General features: G+C 53.4%; 7 protein-coding genes across 7 annotated transcripts; 2 read left to right on the forward strand and 5 right to left on the reverse strand.

The window, feature by feature from the left end:
• Nucleotides 1–1,595: 1,595 nt before the first annotated feature.
• A1O3_04146 (uncharacterized protein) lies at nt 1,596–2,230 on the reverse strand (the record flags this gene model as incomplete). The annotated part of the gene is made up of 2 exons (XM_007734276.1): nt 1,596–1,890; nt 2,166–2,230. 2 exons carry the CDS (start codon nt 2,228–2,230, stop codon nt 1,596–1,598), a joined length of 360 nt encoding a protein of 119 aa, XP_007732466.1.
• A 366-nt stretch (nt 2,231–2,596) lies between these two features.
• A1O3_04147 (membrane dipeptidase) lies at nt 2,597–3,091 on the forward strand (the record flags this gene model as incomplete). The annotated part of the gene is made up of 1 exon (XM_007734277.1): nt 2,597–3,091. The coding sequence occupies one exon, from the start codon at nt 2,597–2,599 to the stop codon at nt 3,089–3,091; it is 495 nt and encodes a 164-aa protein (XP_007732467.1).
• Nucleotides 3,092–7,177: 4,086 nt separating this feature from the next.
• Nucleotides 7,178–8,917, reverse strand: A1O3_04148 (uncharacterized protein; the record flags this gene model as incomplete). The annotated part of the gene is made up of 3 exons (XM_007734278.1): nt 7,178–7,348; nt 7,578–8,681; nt 8,834–8,917. The coding sequence occupies 3 exons, from the start codon at nt 8,915–8,917 to the stop codon at nt 7,178–7,180; spliced, it is 1,359 nt and encodes a 452-aa protein (XP_007732468.1).
• An 801-nt stretch (nt 8,918–9,718) lies between these two features.
• Nucleotides 9,719–10,525, reverse strand: A1O3_04149 (uncharacterized protein; the record flags this gene model as incomplete). Its single annotated transcript, XM_007734279.1, has 2 exons — nt 9,719–10,276; nt 10,367–10,525. The coding sequence occupies 2 exons, from the start codon at nt 10,523–10,525 to the stop codon at nt 9,719–9,721; spliced, it is 717 nt and encodes a 238-aa protein (XP_007732469.1).
• A 659-nt stretch (nt 10,526–11,184) lies between these two features.
• On the forward strand, nt 11,185–12,243 carry A1O3_04150 (uncharacterized protein; the record flags this gene model as incomplete). Its single annotated transcript, XM_007734280.1, has 2 exons — nt 11,185–11,719; nt 11,855–12,243. 2 exons carry the CDS (start codon nt 11,185–11,187, stop codon nt 12,241–12,243), a joined length of 924 nt encoding a protein of 307 aa, XP_007732470.1.
• Nucleotides 12,244–12,726: 483 nt separating this feature from the next.
• Nucleotides 12,727–13,077, reverse strand: A1O3_04151 (cytochrome-b5 reductase; the record flags this gene model as incomplete). The annotated part of the gene is made up of 2 exons (XM_007734281.1): nt 12,727–12,859; nt 12,965–13,077. 2 exons carry the CDS (start codon nt 13,075–13,077, stop codon nt 12,727–12,729), a joined length of 246 nt encoding a protein of 81 aa, XP_007732471.1.
• A 635-nt stretch (nt 13,078–13,712) lies between these two features.
• On the reverse strand, nt 13,713–14,630 carry A1O3_04152 (uncharacterized protein; the record flags this gene model as incomplete). The annotated part of the gene is made up of 3 exons (XM_007734282.1): nt 13,713–13,984; nt 14,100–14,454; nt 14,535–14,630. The coding sequence occupies 3 exons, from the start codon at nt 14,628–14,630 to the stop codon at nt 13,713–13,715; spliced, it is 723 nt and encodes a 240-aa protein (XP_007732472.1).
• Nucleotides 14,631–15,517: the final 887 nt, after the last annotated feature.

Genomic DNA, 15,517 nt, shown 5'->3' on the forward strand with positions numbered 1-15,517 from the left:
GGTTTGGGTTTGGGTGGTTGGGGGTTTAGTTTGAAGTCGATCAGCCCGTTCAACTCAACACTCAACTCACTTCAATTTGGTGCATGGGTGTGTTAGTCCCGTACAGAGTGCTCTGTACACCAAGGTCAACGAAGCCAAGTTCCCATTTCTACCTGCCTGCGACGGAATTGGCCAATTCCGAACCGGGGCCTGGCTTTGGGGTAAAGCGACCGACTAGGCTTGTGACGGCTAGCAGTCTGTGGGGTACTGACAGCCGCCGAGGTCCACCGAGTACGGAGTGGGAGTACTCTGTACTGTAGCATAGCAATCGACTCAACTCACAACCCCTCGCCGGCTGTTCAATAAATGGCTCCGAGGGCAAAACTGCATTGTCACGAAGGCTCAGGTTGCTATGTGCAAAGTGTGAATCTCCCACACAATACTGCTAGTCTCATGACGCCACTTCCTGCGGTGGAATATCGATCAGTCCTGATGTCAGGGAGGTATCTAGCTATCTACCGAGGTAGCTATCTAGATTTCCGTACGGAGCACAACTCGCAGAGGGTTCTCCATAGGGGCACCCAAGCAACCCTACTACGGCGGAGTGGACGGCGGAAGTCTGGCGGTATACTCACGTAATCAAACGCACGTGATATGATCATAGCACGTGACTCTCCGCCCAGCGCCAAGACAGCCTGTCTAACTTAAAGGAGTCTCTGCCGCGCTGCTTTATCCTTCCCACTTCCTACCATCGAAAGTAATCAAGTCAACGTCGTTCTATCAGCTGAAATTGTAATTGATTGTCCATAGATGCTAATGTTGTCGTTGTCGTTCAACCCACCCAAGACTCGCGGTTCGGGAACATGATCAATCACCCTAACTCAGATGGATCTTCCGGAGCTGCGCCTGGAATGGGAGCTTGGGTTTCCACCTCCACCGGTGCCCGAGTTTTACAAGCATGTAACGCATGGTCAGTCGAGCAGTCCCGTCCCGGCGGGCGACGTTGTCTGTAACGATGTAACTCACCTGGCGCATCGAGTTTGAAATTCGGCGGCGCGAGACCAAGTGCAACGGCGTTCGGCCAACTTGTGGAAACTGCACCTTGCGACGTCTACCCTGCTCCTGGCCTATGTCACACCCGGCTTCTTCTAACGTTGGAGACGGTGTAACTTTCACGCAGGCCTCCGATGGGAACACTTCAGAAAGCGAAGAGGCTCGTCAGAAACGATGACGCCTATCTAGGACCAGGGCCAGGGTTGGCCGCGACCACGCCAAAGGACATCCTTCTGTCGGTCTGCTGCAACGGGCGCTGGACATCTTCTATGCACGGCATTACAGCATAGGGTTCTGTTCTTTCTTGCACGTGTCGTCACTCGACGTCGAAGTCCTCCGCCGTCGATCGCGCTTCTTCACTCACGCCCGACGAGCCGTTCGAGGGACCGAGTCTGGAGACATTGACCTTCCCATATGAGGTGTCGCGACTGGGACTGGGGCCCCTATTGCTCAGACATTCCACTTGCTCAGATAGAAGACGACGCTGGTTAATACGGTTACTGTTGGGAGGAGGTCCAGGTCCATCGGATCTCGAGGAAAGGGGTCTTGGGAGTCTGGGGGTCTTACGATGCCAGAAAGCCAGACTCAAAGGTGCCCACCAAGATGAGACATGTAGACAGCTGCCCAAAGTTTCTGGCTGCAGCTGTACAGGCGGACGCAATGCCGAAGGTCAGCATCATGTAAGGCAGACTGATCTTGGCTGAGCAAACTTTGGTAAAGACGGTCATGATGGCTCCGAAGAGGGCAAACATGACATAGTACAGGGTCAACTGTAAGTTGTACTGGTCTCCCGTCAGGTGCGTATCTTCGGCCAGCCCGGCTGTTCTGGCGTTTCCGAGATTACTGCGATCGAGAAAGCTAGACAGTCGACAAGGTTTGCAACCTAGCCTTCGATTCGATTCGATTGGTCCTCTCGTCCTGGCCTGAGCCTGAGCCTGAGCCTGAGCCTCAGAGCTGCGGGACCTGGCAAAGGAAGGACAAAAGTGCATGGTGTGAATGTGATGATACGGGGACCCAACTCACTTAAAGGTATACATGACAGCCAAGGTAGGCAGGATGATGAAGTCAATCTTGAGTCGAGGCTTGCGCACCGCCTGGGAATCCTATGACTGCACGTTGCCAGCATGACTGACAGCTTCGTTGGAGGTCCATTGGCGGTCACTCCGGACGCCTCATGGGGAGACTTTTCGGAGGTCATGATGATCCAAAAGGGCTTCTGAGGCAGGATATCGGTTGGTTTCTTTTCTTTTCTTTTCTTTTCTTTTTCTTGGGCTGTCCTCTTCTTTCTTTATATTGGGAGGGGTAGCTATTTATTCAAGCTGGCAGTTGAAATGCTCCCAGGAAATCTCCGAGACTCGATGGAAATGCTCGACATGATCCAGAATATGATTTCACAACACCCGGACGATTTGCAGTACGACTCCAACCTCCAATATCTAATCTCCAACCTTTCGGTCGGTCGCCCAGTGCTGACTCGGCTAACTGGGGGTCTTTGCGTTATTGAGGATATATTTTCGGGATTGGGTTAATATACGTGTTATTATTATTCTATTTCACTTCTGGCATGGTATCATGTGAAGGTGAAGGTGACGCAGAAAGTGAAAGTGAAGGCGAGGCTGAAGGTGAATGTTGGACGGCCGCCCTAGCATGGAACGCCTTTGGAGCCGGCAAGATCGCATCGCTTATTGGCATGGAAGGCACCCATCTACTGGGCAACTCACTGGGCACATTCCGGCCAATTGCACAGCTTGGAGACCGCTATCTATCCTTGACGCATACCTGCCACAGCGCGTTTGCCTCGTCCGCAAGCTCCGGGCAGCCGTTGGGCGCGGTACATGACGACAATGGTTCATCAGACCTAGGCAAAGAGCTCGTTCGCGAACTCAACCGCGTTGGGATCCTGGCAGATCTCTCCCACACGACCGATGAGACCACTGGCCAGTTGCCGCCATCTACTATCTGGAAAAAGAGACAAGACCTTCCCTCAACAAGCTGGGGAGGTGGAGGTGTGCAGGTGTACCGGCCCAAGGATGTGAAGCACAGGGCGGAGAAGATGTGACTGCGCCATGATGAGTTGTGATATCGATACAATACAACACAACACTATGAACAAGAGTGCGGCATCCAATAGGGCAGCTTCTACATACTTTCCAGTACAGTATTTGTCGAACAAGGGATGCTCAGCGTTGCTTGGGGATCCCCAAGCATCATATTCCTACAGCTAGCTATACTGTAGGGCTTTCCTGGGTCTTACTCCCCTTAGTGTTCCCCTGATAGAGAGGAAAATCCTATTTATTATCTCGTTGGATCTCTGTAACATAGTCATACATATATCACAAGACAGCAAACTTGCTGATATATTGACTTTAACTGGCTAGATTGCTGTTTTACATCCTGATAGGTACTAGTAGGACTCTACGTAGTAGTTGGGTACATATGACTCGGCTGCGACCAGAATCTCAACCTAATTGTATCAAACTTAGGCATTCCCAGCCTTGCCGTTTAAACCGTTGACAAATTGACCATCAGACGGTCAAGTCAGTTCAGGCCAGGACAGGCAATTACAGATTGACGTCTCTCTTGATGTAAACTCTCTAGCTCCAGCTCCGACAAGAGTGCCTGGACTGATGTACGGATAGGATAGCTGTGAGTTATGCGTAGTCAGCCAGCATATGAGCACTCATTACACGTTATCGAGACATCGACATACATATGAACACTTGTTACATGCTATCGAGACATCGACATACATATGAACACGTATGTATGCTGACTTCATCAAAACAACAGTTCATCGACACCTTCCCAAGTACACATTATGGAGATAACGTATCCATCGGTCCCCGATCAGCAAGCTGACAGTAGTAGCATTCTACGACAGTATATTATGTTGGCCTGGAGGATCGCAATCACAATCACACACACATCCACATGTAACCTCAAGGAACTATGCCGGTGCCGACGGAATGTCTCAGAGCACCCATTAGGGCACCCAAATCGTACGACACCCACCTCGATGCCGATGTGATGACTCTAGTTTCATCACTGCAGTGTCAATACGGTGGTCGGCCGAGAATGACAAATCCAGAACGGAAATATGAAATGGAATTCAGTTTAGTCTCCTTGCCTAGAGGTGTGTTGTTTGTGTATGTGTGTTAGATCGTAGATCCTAATTCCTTAATTCCTGCCAGAGAGAGATTGAGGCTGAGCGGACCACGGATAACTGGACAACAATGAACCACCGAAGTGCTATGTAATGCGGCACCGAGACTGTAGTAGGTTGGTAATCAACCAACAATGAAGCAATAGTGCGGCACCGAGATCTTACTACCATGTCTGGATGGTATGTTGCTTCTTGGCCTGTAGATATTCGTGCCGAAGAGTTGGAGTATGTACGGTACGGAATGTACGGATAGCAAGTTGGTAAGGTAGCTTCTGTCCTGTAGATAGAGTTGGAGTATCATGATGTTGCAACCAGCAAACTGTAGCAAATTGCGGGGGCTTAGGCTGGAGTGTGGGTGTGGGTGTGGGCAAGGGCAGGGCAGGGCAAGGTCCATCCCTAGGATATCCACATCGAGGTCGGATGCGAAGGGAAAAAGGAAATCTGAAATCTGATCACTAGCAAATTCACTGTAACTAACTTCGACCGAAGCGGCGGACGAAAGCCAGCGTCATCACGTACATACTACCTACATACTACGAGTGCATACATATTCACAAGGAGTCCTACACCTAATAGGTACCGAGTCTAATAATAGGTGAGTAGGAAGTCGTACCCCACGATTCGGAAGTCAGGAATCAATTTGATTCCGACCCGAATCCGAATCCATATCCGAGCGGATGACACCTTAAATGCCAGTGGTTGAGGTTGAGCGCACTTACCCTTCTAAGATTGAGACTGAGACTGAGATTACTTGCTGTTCGCTGTATTTACCGGAGTACTCTGCGTTAGAATCTGTGCGTACCGGTACGTAAACATGAGCTGTCATGGGGATGAGCTGAGGCATCGATATGACTGACTACCTAGGTACTTACCTGGTTACCTACAACCTAGACCTAGTTACCTACCTCCTAGTTACCTACCTCCTAGTTACCTACCTCCTAGTCACCTACCTCCTAGTTACCTACCTACCTAGTTACTGTATCCAGGGTGATCGGTGGAGATGCTGTTCTGTCTGATGTCCGTGTTTGCGAGGCCGATGTCCATGTCGTCCACGGCTCCTGCGGCCTCAGCCTCCGAGAGAAGCCATCTATCTGTATGTTCAGGTTCAGGTTCGTGTTGATCAACGTTGACACTTATGCGTGTGATTGTGATTATGCTTATGCTGATTGCTCGATACTGTTCTGAATACGCTTCCTTTCCACTGCGAACCCACCTATAGACTACAGAGTACAGAGTACAAACTACGGACCATAGACTACAAACTATAGACTTCAGACCACAGACCACAGACTACGAAGTGGTAGTATATATAGATTAGCAGCTATGCTGTAGTAACTGGGGGTATAATAGTGATAGTTACAGTGACAGTAGGTAGTATAATAGTGATAGTTATAGTGATAGTAAAAGAAAATGGAATGAAATGGAATAGAACGAAATATAATAGATTAAAACGAAATGAACGAAACGACATAAAACAACACCATTGCGTGTCTGGTACTGTACGTAGTGTGAGACATGATATACCTAGTAGGTAGTAGGTAATCAATCATCCTTACTGGATGCTGTACATAAGTAATGGTCCGGTCTATATATACTAACTAATTATATGTAGGTGGTAGTCATTTCTACTATATGTTGTACGAGCAGTATTTACAGTATATATGTACCAAGCTGGCTCGACCAAGGTCGACGTCACCAACAGTTCAATATAGTCAACATGTGTACACATACAGCCCCAGGCATAAAAGAAAGGCTTCTAAGGCTATAGTCTCCTCAACGCTTGGGGAACTCATAGAGGGTTAGGGTTAGGTTACTTAGACTTGTATCAGGATTAAGGTGTGATGATGTACCTCAGGTGGTGGATATTGTATCTCCGAAATGTTACCTCGCTGACCTTAAGAATCAATGCCGATACCGATACCGATGCCGATGTAATATGATGTGATGTTCCTGACTTGAAATAAAGTCTTTGCTCATGCCAGAAGCAGTTCGCCTGTGAGCAAAAAGGTACGAGCTCAGCCTCAGACAACTAGGAACGCGGAGTAGCAAAGGAGGGCTAAGGCTGGCATGGAAGAAGTTTGGTTGAGCTTTTCAATAGATGGACTAATTAGACAATGACTACAACCTGAACCTGAACCTGAACCTGAACCTGAACCTGAACCTGAACCTGAACCTGAACCTGAACCTGAACCTGAACCTGAACCTGAACCTGAACCTGAATCCCAACCAGGCATCTTGTTCTTTGCTATCGTGCTCGAGTATGTACGGTACATGCTACAGTACCTCTCCAGTGTACGATACAAGGAGCGATAAATGAGTATGAGTATTTGAGTCCTGTTGCATACTTAGTCGGTCAGGTCGACCTGAGGTCTCAAAGACATGACTTCAAGACAATAGACCAAGAGCAGGCACCAGCGGTGGGATATACTAGGGAGACGAACAGGCACCAGCGTGGTATATACTAGCAGGCGAACATGTGAATATTCAAATGCATCATGTACCTCGTTCTATCTCAGATTACCCCTATAGGCGATAGTATCCTAAACCTATATGATATGCTGCATCTCCGGACACAAGACAAGACTCTCGTGGAGAGTGTTCCAAGTACCGCCCCCGAATCCCTGAACGATTCCAGCCAGCGACAGTCCCTGGTCCCTGGTCCCTGGTCCCTGGTCCCTGGTCCATCACCTCATCGCTTGACAGGATGTAGCTTGACATATAGCGGCGGGCTGTCCCAGATGACGATCATATTGTGTGGGAACCAATTCTCGCTCTGTGGCGCCAGCTCCAGGTCAAAGTGCCATAGAAGCTTGGCAAGCACCAGACGCATCTCGGCAAAAGCAAGACTGTAGGGAGAGAGGGTGGTCAGTAAGTGCAGTTCGAAACTGGATCAACAAGACCAACATCCGAGGTGATGGGAGGGGTTCTCAGCCTTGGCTTTGGCTTTGGTTTTGGGCCCTTTGGAATTTGGGGGCTGAACACTCACTTCTTTCCAATGCAGTTCCGTGGACCGAAGGAGAAAGGCTGCGATGCGCTCAGGTCGTCGTCGGCGTAGTCGGGGTCCTTGAGCCAGCGCTCGGGCACGAAGGAGTCGGGATTCTTGTAGTTGCGGAAGCTGCGAGCCATGGGGTACGGCGCCACGCAGACCGAGATCTAGATCAGAGAGGATTGGTTAGTAGTGCATATAGCTTACACGCGTCTATGGTGGACAATTGAGGGAAGTGTGGGTAGGTTTAGGTAAGTCGAGTCTCAACATTGGGGACAATTGAACAAGAGTGGAGGTGAGTTGACAAGAGAAGGGTATTGAGTGCAGAGCAGATGAATGTTTGAAGATCAAGATGCAGATAAGATGCAACAGAAAAAGCAAGAAAAACAAACTCACTCCTCCAGGCAGGAATTTGCCTGCCACGATGGCTCCTTCGTCCGGCACGACACGCGGCATATTAGAGGGCACGGGCGGGTAAAACCTCAGGCCTTCGTTGATGACGGCGTTCAGATAGTCCATGCCGGCGGTGTTACTGATCTTGATATCATCCGAGTCCTTGAAGGTGGAGCGAATCTCGTCGACCAGCAGCTTGTACTTTTCCGGGTTCTGCAGCAGGGTCCAGGTGGTGCCGGTCAGGAAGGTCGAGGTGGTCTCGCTGCCGCCGGGGATCAAGACGTTGACGTTGGAGCGGATCTCGGGCACGGTCAGGGCCTTCTCGGTCTCGTTGTGCTTGAGGATGAAGGACATGAAGTCGGGCCGGTCGGTCTTCATGGCCATGCGTTTGTCGGCCAGGCTCTTGCTGAAGGCCGAGTGCCAGGCGGCCTGCTCGGTCTTCTTCTTGGGGATCATCTTCATCATCAGGCTCTGGAGGCCCGGGATGCGGCGCGCCAGCCCGAGATAGTAGAAGGCCTGGATCGACTCGCCGATGATGTCGATCCACGGGTGGCTCTTGCCGGCCTCCAGGCAGCCAAAGGGCTGGTTGAAGCACAGATCGCCGAACAGGTCGAACAGCGTCCACTGGTACCACTGCTTGATGTTGATGGCCTCGCCCGACGCCGTCACCTCGTGCAGCCGCCGTATCAGCGTGTCGCTGTACTGCTTCATGATCGGCTCCTGCTCTCTCAGCGCCTTGTCCGAGAAGGCGTGGGCGATCATGCGCCGCATCCGCGTGTGGTCGGCATCGCTCGACACGTGCAGACTCGGTGTCTTGTCGTGCTTCTGGTAGTGCAACGGATCCTTCTGGAACTGCGGCTTGCCGGGCCGGGACTGATAGATGTCCTTCCACACCTTGGACGTCGTGTACGATAGTTCGTTGGGGCCGATCCGCACCACCTCGCCGTATTTGTCGTGCAGCTTCGACAGCGTGAACTGAGACCGGCCCGAGATCACTTGGAAACTCCACGTGAGTCGTGTCGCTGCGTTCAGCACGGGGCCGGGATAGTGCCGGAGAGGATGGAACCAGATGTTGTAGAACGCCAGCGAGACATAGTAGGTGATGATCTGGGTTGGTAATTGATTGTTAGAAGACTGGCATCCTGAATGATCGATCACTCTTTCTTCATCACATCGACTCTTCTGCTCGACATCGACACAGCAAGAGAGAAAGAGAGAGAGAGAGATAGATTGAGGGAGGGAGGCTGAATAGAACTTACCAAGCCTGTCAGCGCCACCGGGAAAAGAGCGAGAGCCACTGGAGGCGACAGGTTGAGGTTGTGAAGACCCTCGAGAATCCCCATGGTGCCGACGAGAAGTTCTGATCAGATCAGAGCTGATCACGGCAGGACTTGTGGGAGAGAGTACTGTATTGTACTGTAGAAGTCGACAAGTACAGATGTCGGTCTCTGTCTTGGTTTCAGACTCAGGTTCGTCTTGAGAAGGCCGGATACTATCCGTTGGTATATATTCAGATTGCACATACGATGGGGATGGGGGTTTGACACAATACTAGGGCAGAGTCAAAGCCAGCCACCACCAAGACCAAGACCAGGGCTCCAGGCAGTACGGAGCATCCGTACTCGAATATTGTGATGTGTAATTTATTACCACAACTGGATGCATTGTGTCCTCCTGTCCCGGGTCCAGCTCTCGGGCGGATCGTTGTTTGGGAAGCGAGCCGCGCCACATCGCTGGCCCAAGGCGCCATGGCACCGAACACCCGACACAGACCGTGTAAAGAAGTGGGTCGAGCTCAGGAGGGCGGAGCAGGGGCGGAGGCCTCAGTACTTTCGGATGTTGAAAAACACACAGAAACTTAATCGTGGCTCGGAGTTTGGACTATCATGGAGATACCGTACAGTCTCATCTTTGTGCAGCATGCAGTGTGCACTCGCACTGGCCCCTGAGGTGAGGCCGGCACCCGCACCACCAAATCCCATTCTCATTCCCACTCCTATTGTTCTGCCAATCCCACTGCCACCACTGGCTGACATACGAATGAGCCTCGGTCGGAAGGCCAGCGTCCATGGCGGGTGAGGGGCAGACGACGACACTCTTGCTTGAGCTGTCTTTGAGCCCCATTCATTTCATTGACCGCCGGTTCAGACCACATTGTCACCCCAGAGGGCAGGCATCTTCCTCACCCACTCCCTCTCCGCAGGCTCCTTCTCTGCCTCCCGTATCAACCAGTAGGCCAGTTGAGCCCGGTCCATGGTCGAGATCCACCCATTCTTTGCAACGTAACCGGCCTTGCCGCCCTCGATGGGCAAGCCGGAATCCTTCAGCAGATTGAGCCGGCCCACCGTCCAGTCCACGTCGTCCTGCTGCGACTTGGCCTCCTTGAGGAAGACGTCTTTGATCGCCAGCGTCTCGCGGCGGGCCCCCGGCGCGATGGTCATGATGAAGAAGATGTGGATCTTGGTGAACAGGTCGAAGCCGTCTTCAGGGTCGACGATCGACTGGGTCGACGTCAATAGCAGGTATGGACGCTGGCCCGCCGGCAGCTGGCGCAACTCGCTCAGCAACCATTCGTAGAGTTGGGCAATCTCAGTCCCTGTGTAGCTCAAGCTGTTGGGTCCAAGGACCGAGATGATGGCATCGAACTGCCCAAGGATGGGTGAAAGCTTCTCGCGGAGAGATGTGATTTCGCTCTCGATGAGCTGATCAGGCAAGCGTCAGCGTCAGCGTCAGCGTCAGCTTCAGGGTCGGAGCCATGGTAGGCCTTGTGGTAAAGAAGAGTGCTTGCTTACCGTCAACGAGCCGTCACTGAGGGCCGAGGCGTGGTCTTCTTTCAAGTTGCTCGTGTTTCGCCCATACGCCGTGACCTTGTGGCCTCTTTCGAGTGCCAGCTTCACAATCTGGACGCCGCTCTTTCCAGATCCGCCGAGGATCAGTAGATTCTTTGGCATCTTGTCGTTGGTGGTGGTGGTGTTTCGCTCGATCTAGAGGCTGAAGGAGGAAGACGACGCAATCACGGTTTGGCTGAGAAGACGTAGCCGGCTTCGCATAGCCTGCCTTGAGTGGTTGGAGAGAGACTGCGTGGCGTACTATAACGAGCACAGGATGGAGTTCGGGATGAGTTGAGTTGACTGCTATTTCTAGGCGCACAGATAGCTAGGCTATAGGCAGTGGAAGAGTGAAGTCCAAGATGCTCTGCTACCGGGTCAGCACTACGCTCTCCCGGCCCGGTAGAACAAGGGCGGCTCTCTAACTGCATAGAGCGAGTTCCTGTCCTGAACAGTTGAACTGTATTCCCGTAATTGCTGGCAAGATGGGTAGCCATGAACCGGCCTCGATATCACACTGCTTGCGTTTGCCAACGGGTCGGGATTTGAAGATTCCCGCTCAGCATGTTCGGTCAATAGCAGCCTGCACACCGCGGACAGCCCGAGGGTTGGTGTGTGTCGACTCCCTCATATTGGACGGGATCCTGATCCAAGTTGGATGTTTACTGAGCGTGGATGCCGTGACAGATCCCAGCAGACGCAAACAAGGACAAAGACGTAGCTACAGACGCACACGCAGATACCCATCTTCGACAGTCCGCCTCGAACCATAGCCACCGACCATGGCCACCTCCGCTGCGCCCGTGGTGAAAGTCGACCTGGATTCGTTGACCTCCTTGGCTGGGAAGACCATCATCGTCACCGGGGCGTCCTCTGGCATCGGCCTGGAGGTTGCCGAGTTCTTCTACGACCATGGCGCCAACGTGGTGTTCGTGGGTGGCCGCAAGCGTCCCGACACCTACGTGGACCTGGATTCGCCGCGGGCATTGGTGCGCCAGTGCGACATCAGCTCGTGGGACTCGCAGGTCGAAGTGTTTGAAGCGGCCAAGCAGAAGTTTGGCCGCATCGACATCGTCTGCCTCAATGCTGGGGTGGCTGAGCCGCGCGGCCAGTTCTTCGACGTCAAGGTCGATGAGTCGGGCAGGCCGCTGCCCATTGACACCCGAGTGATCGACGTGGACCTGAAGGGAACCATGTATGGCATCGCTCTCGGCATCCACTACCTCAAGGACAACGGAGGAACGGTCATCATGGTCACCAGTCGGGCAGGCTATGGAGGGAACGAGATCATGCCGGGATACTCGGCGGCAAAAAACGGTCGACCTCCCCTGTCCCTACTCCTACTCCCACTCCTACTCCCACTCCCCTTCCCGTTCCCATTCCCGTTCCTGTTCCTGTTCCTGTTCCTGTTCCCAAACACGAGACGTCCAAGTCGTCACTGACATCCCCCAGGTGCCACGGGCCTCCTGCGCTCTTTAGCTGGCTCGGCCAAAGAGAAGGGCATCGCGCTCGCCATCGTAGCTCCACACATCACCTTCACGCCTGGGCCTTTCCCGCTCGATTACAAACGAGGTCCTGAGGCCTTCGAGAAGATGCGCGCCAAGCTCGAGAAGGTGGGCATCCATCTGAGCTCTTCCCGCACCTGCGCCCTCGCCTGCGCCTACATTGTCCAGGGAGGGCTGGACCAGGCCGGGGCTGGATTGCTGGTTGAGAACGACGAGATCTACAACATCGAGCAGGCACTCAAAGACAGCACGCCCGAATGGTTCAAGGTGAAGGGAGACACAAAAGCCGCACGAGAGGAATATGCCAAGAACATGGAGGCGTCCGGCCGGGCCTGAGAGCCTGAGAGCATGAAACCTGAGCCTGCCTGGTACCTAGGACAAAGACACATTCCCATAGATGACTCTAACATGTTGTGTGACTTTTGACGCGGTACCTGGTCTGGTGCAGCATGGTTCAAGACACAATGCAGGATTCCGCACACAAAGGGACCGTTCTAGTATCTAAATTTATAAACCGTACTAGTATGGCCCCTGCTCCTGTGCCCTCATCCAATATTCTTTCCTTCTCTTTCTCTCCTTCTGTCTTTCTCTTTCAACACTGCACCTCCTAGGCCAATGTGAGTCGGTAGGCTCCAAAGGCTGCCAGAAGACTGAGGATGACGATGAGGTACACGCTAAGGCCTGAGCTGTCAGACTGAGACCTAGTCGCGCTAGTGGTGGCGGCTGGCTTGACAGAGCTGGGTGCTGCCTGTAAGAGATTCATTTTATCAGTACTGTCTGTCTGTACCACCAGCAAGCAACCTTCGGGGAAAGTTGGGATCACACCTTTTTGTCCAAACTGCCAATGACTAGTGTCTCTAGGAGCTGCCGGGCCTCGGGGCTGTGGCCGACATCCTCGAAGGCATCTGAGGCGTCCTTTCCCCCTTGATCCACGAGAACCTCCTCGCCGCCGCTACAGAAGCAGTCAGTCAGTCACTACTGTGCGACCGAGTTTGAATGAGAACGAGAAGGAAGGAGAAATGGGAACGGGAAAGGGCAAGGAGACGGGGTGACGGACGGGTGCTCATCCACAAATTTGCTGAGATCCAACACCTTGCCGTGGATGATGACCCAGAGGTCGTGTCTCCCCGTGTGGGCTTCCACGTCGGCGTATGTCAGCTTGCGAGACATGATGTGATGGCGATGACTCGGGTGGATCTGAACTTGAACGAGGACGCTCGCTTCTGGCACTGGGCACAGTGGGTGAGTCTCGCAACGCAAGTTGACGAGGTCAGAAACACAAGAGTATGTGCAAGAGTACGGACGGAGTATACAAGTATGGAGATTGTATGGGCTGGGCTGGCTGGGCTGTGAGGAAGCCCAACCCCAGGTGAACGGAGAGCTCTACATGTATTGTATGAACAAGTTGACGTCGGCGCTTTTCTTGCAGATGGCTTCCAGATCGCTGCCCAGTAGTACCCGGACCGAAAGCTCTCCAGGGGTGGCATCAACTGTGGCCTCCGTGGCAGGCAGACTACCATTCTACCGTGCCCACCAAGGACCAAGGACGTTGAGCTTGACCTCGGGCCACGCCGGTGCATAGTCCACCGTCCACCGTCCACCGGATGTGTGGTTTATCAATCACGAGCTTGTTACTTGCTCTTTGCTACAGGCTTGGCTGCGACTCGGATACATCCCCAGTGCCGGCCGGTAGACAGACAAGAGAGAGATCCGCAGTCAGGGTTGGGTGACACACGCTTCTTTCTGCCATATCTCCCTCACCACTGTACTGCTGCCCGCTGATTTTCTACGTGTGATTTTGGTCTCTATGGAAACTGGTGCTCGACCTCTTGGAATCGAGGCCATGAACTGGAATCTTTGCCCAGATGGTTGGCAACCAGCTCGATCACGCCCTGGACGGCGATCGCGTCCTGCGCGCCGACGCCAATGCGACGGGTTCCTCCCAGATGAAAGCGAGTGGTGTTGATGGCGCCTTGCCCCATGACGCTGGCCAATATCACCAGCTCGTTCTCGATCGGGCCCAGCACCGACAGATCGGCCAGGTACAAGCCGTACACGGCGAAGTCGACCGTCCATGCTAGAGAGACAGACAAAGTCAGTCAGCCGCCGGCACCGCTACGCAACGCAACGCACCGCGCCGCAACGCCAGTCGAGCTTGAGCTTCAGCTTCCTTCGGGGTGGGCTTGACTCACAGAAATCGGGATTGGACTCGTACGACTTATAGATGCCGGCGATGACCTCTTGTCCAAACACCTGCTTCCACCAGTCCTGAGTGCGCTGGATGGCCTTCTCCGGCTCCCGTGCATATTCTGAGCGGTCCCAGTCCTGAGCCGCATCTTTGGGATCCTCGACTTTGAGCAGCGAGAACAGGCCGTCACTGGCGCGAGGCATGCCGACTAGCGTCCAGGCCTTGATGACGACGGCTCGCAGCCGGCGCGAGACATTCTGCCGACTCTCCAGCGTCGACTCAGCGCCTAGGTCGTTCAAGACGAATTGGTACAGCTCGCCCAGGTGTGCCCCCCCATCGGCGGTGATGAGCGTGGCAGCCTACACGATAGAAGAGTCGGTGTGAGCAGACACGGCAGGAGCTGCCTGGATTGAAGTGGGCTGGATTGGGCTGGACTCACTACCAGGATATACCAGGCCCCGCTGGGCAGAGTTTCAGGGGTTGCATCTCGTGCTCTTTGGAACAGAGCCTGGTAAGACGTGGTCGAAGAGGCCATTACTGTCGCTCGTCTTAGAGTTCCTTTTGCAGCAGCAGAACTCTCTCTTTCTCTCCACCCTCTGGATGCTGAGGCCTGCTGGGACTCGATGGCTCAGCGCCATATACCTGAACCCTATCCCGAGGGTAACCTCGTAATTCCGACACTGCTCGTCACATGCTGGCATTCCGTTCAGCTACAGTCGGGTCGGAACTGCACCAGGGAGGGCCGTTCCAACCAAGACCTTGCTTGGGCGGGGATGGTCTCGGATCGGAGGTCAATTGATTCCAGCTTCCATCTCCAGGGCTGCCCTGGGCGGACTAGCAGGCTAGTTCAGGGACGCAGCACCAATCAGCCGCCATCATTGCCAATCATCCGTGGCCCGCGTTGGAGACTTGGTCACCCCGGCTCCCCCCCCGGGTTTCCTTGCTTCGTCTTCTCCATTCCCCAGCCTTCCCCGCGCGAGTCAAGGCTGGAATTCTGACGGAAAAGCCTCTGGAACGGGCATGACCACCGATCACAATCTCCAAGCTAGCCCCAGACCAACACGGCCGCAGGGGTCAGCACCGCACCATTGCAATCCACGTCCTCTAGCACGATGCACAATTCCAGAAACTGAGAGCACAAAAAGCATAATGGCGCAGCACCTCAGCCAACGCGGGGACGCCCCAGCTTCGTGCACGGGCCTCCTCAACCGCCTCGCATTCACCCAATCGTCCTCTTCGATGATATATGTAATCATCTATACGGCATTGACGAAGACGCGGTTCATGAAACTCGGTACCCCCCATTTGGCGACTGCAGAAATTTGCGCTCCTTGGAAACATCTCATTTCTCTCACCCCCCGACCTTCTTTCACCCTCACCTCCTTCCCCTGGTCTGCGACTCACCCCCTTTCTTGCTGGTCG

Source organism: Capronia epimyces (genome assembly GCF_000585565.1).
Source record: "Capronia epimyces CBS 606.96 chromosome Unknown aczIQ-supercont1.3, whole genome shotgun sequence".
Lineage (NCBI taxonomy): Eukaryota > Fungi > Ascomycota > Eurotiomycetes > Chaetothyriales > Herpotrichiellaceae > Capronia > Capronia epimyces.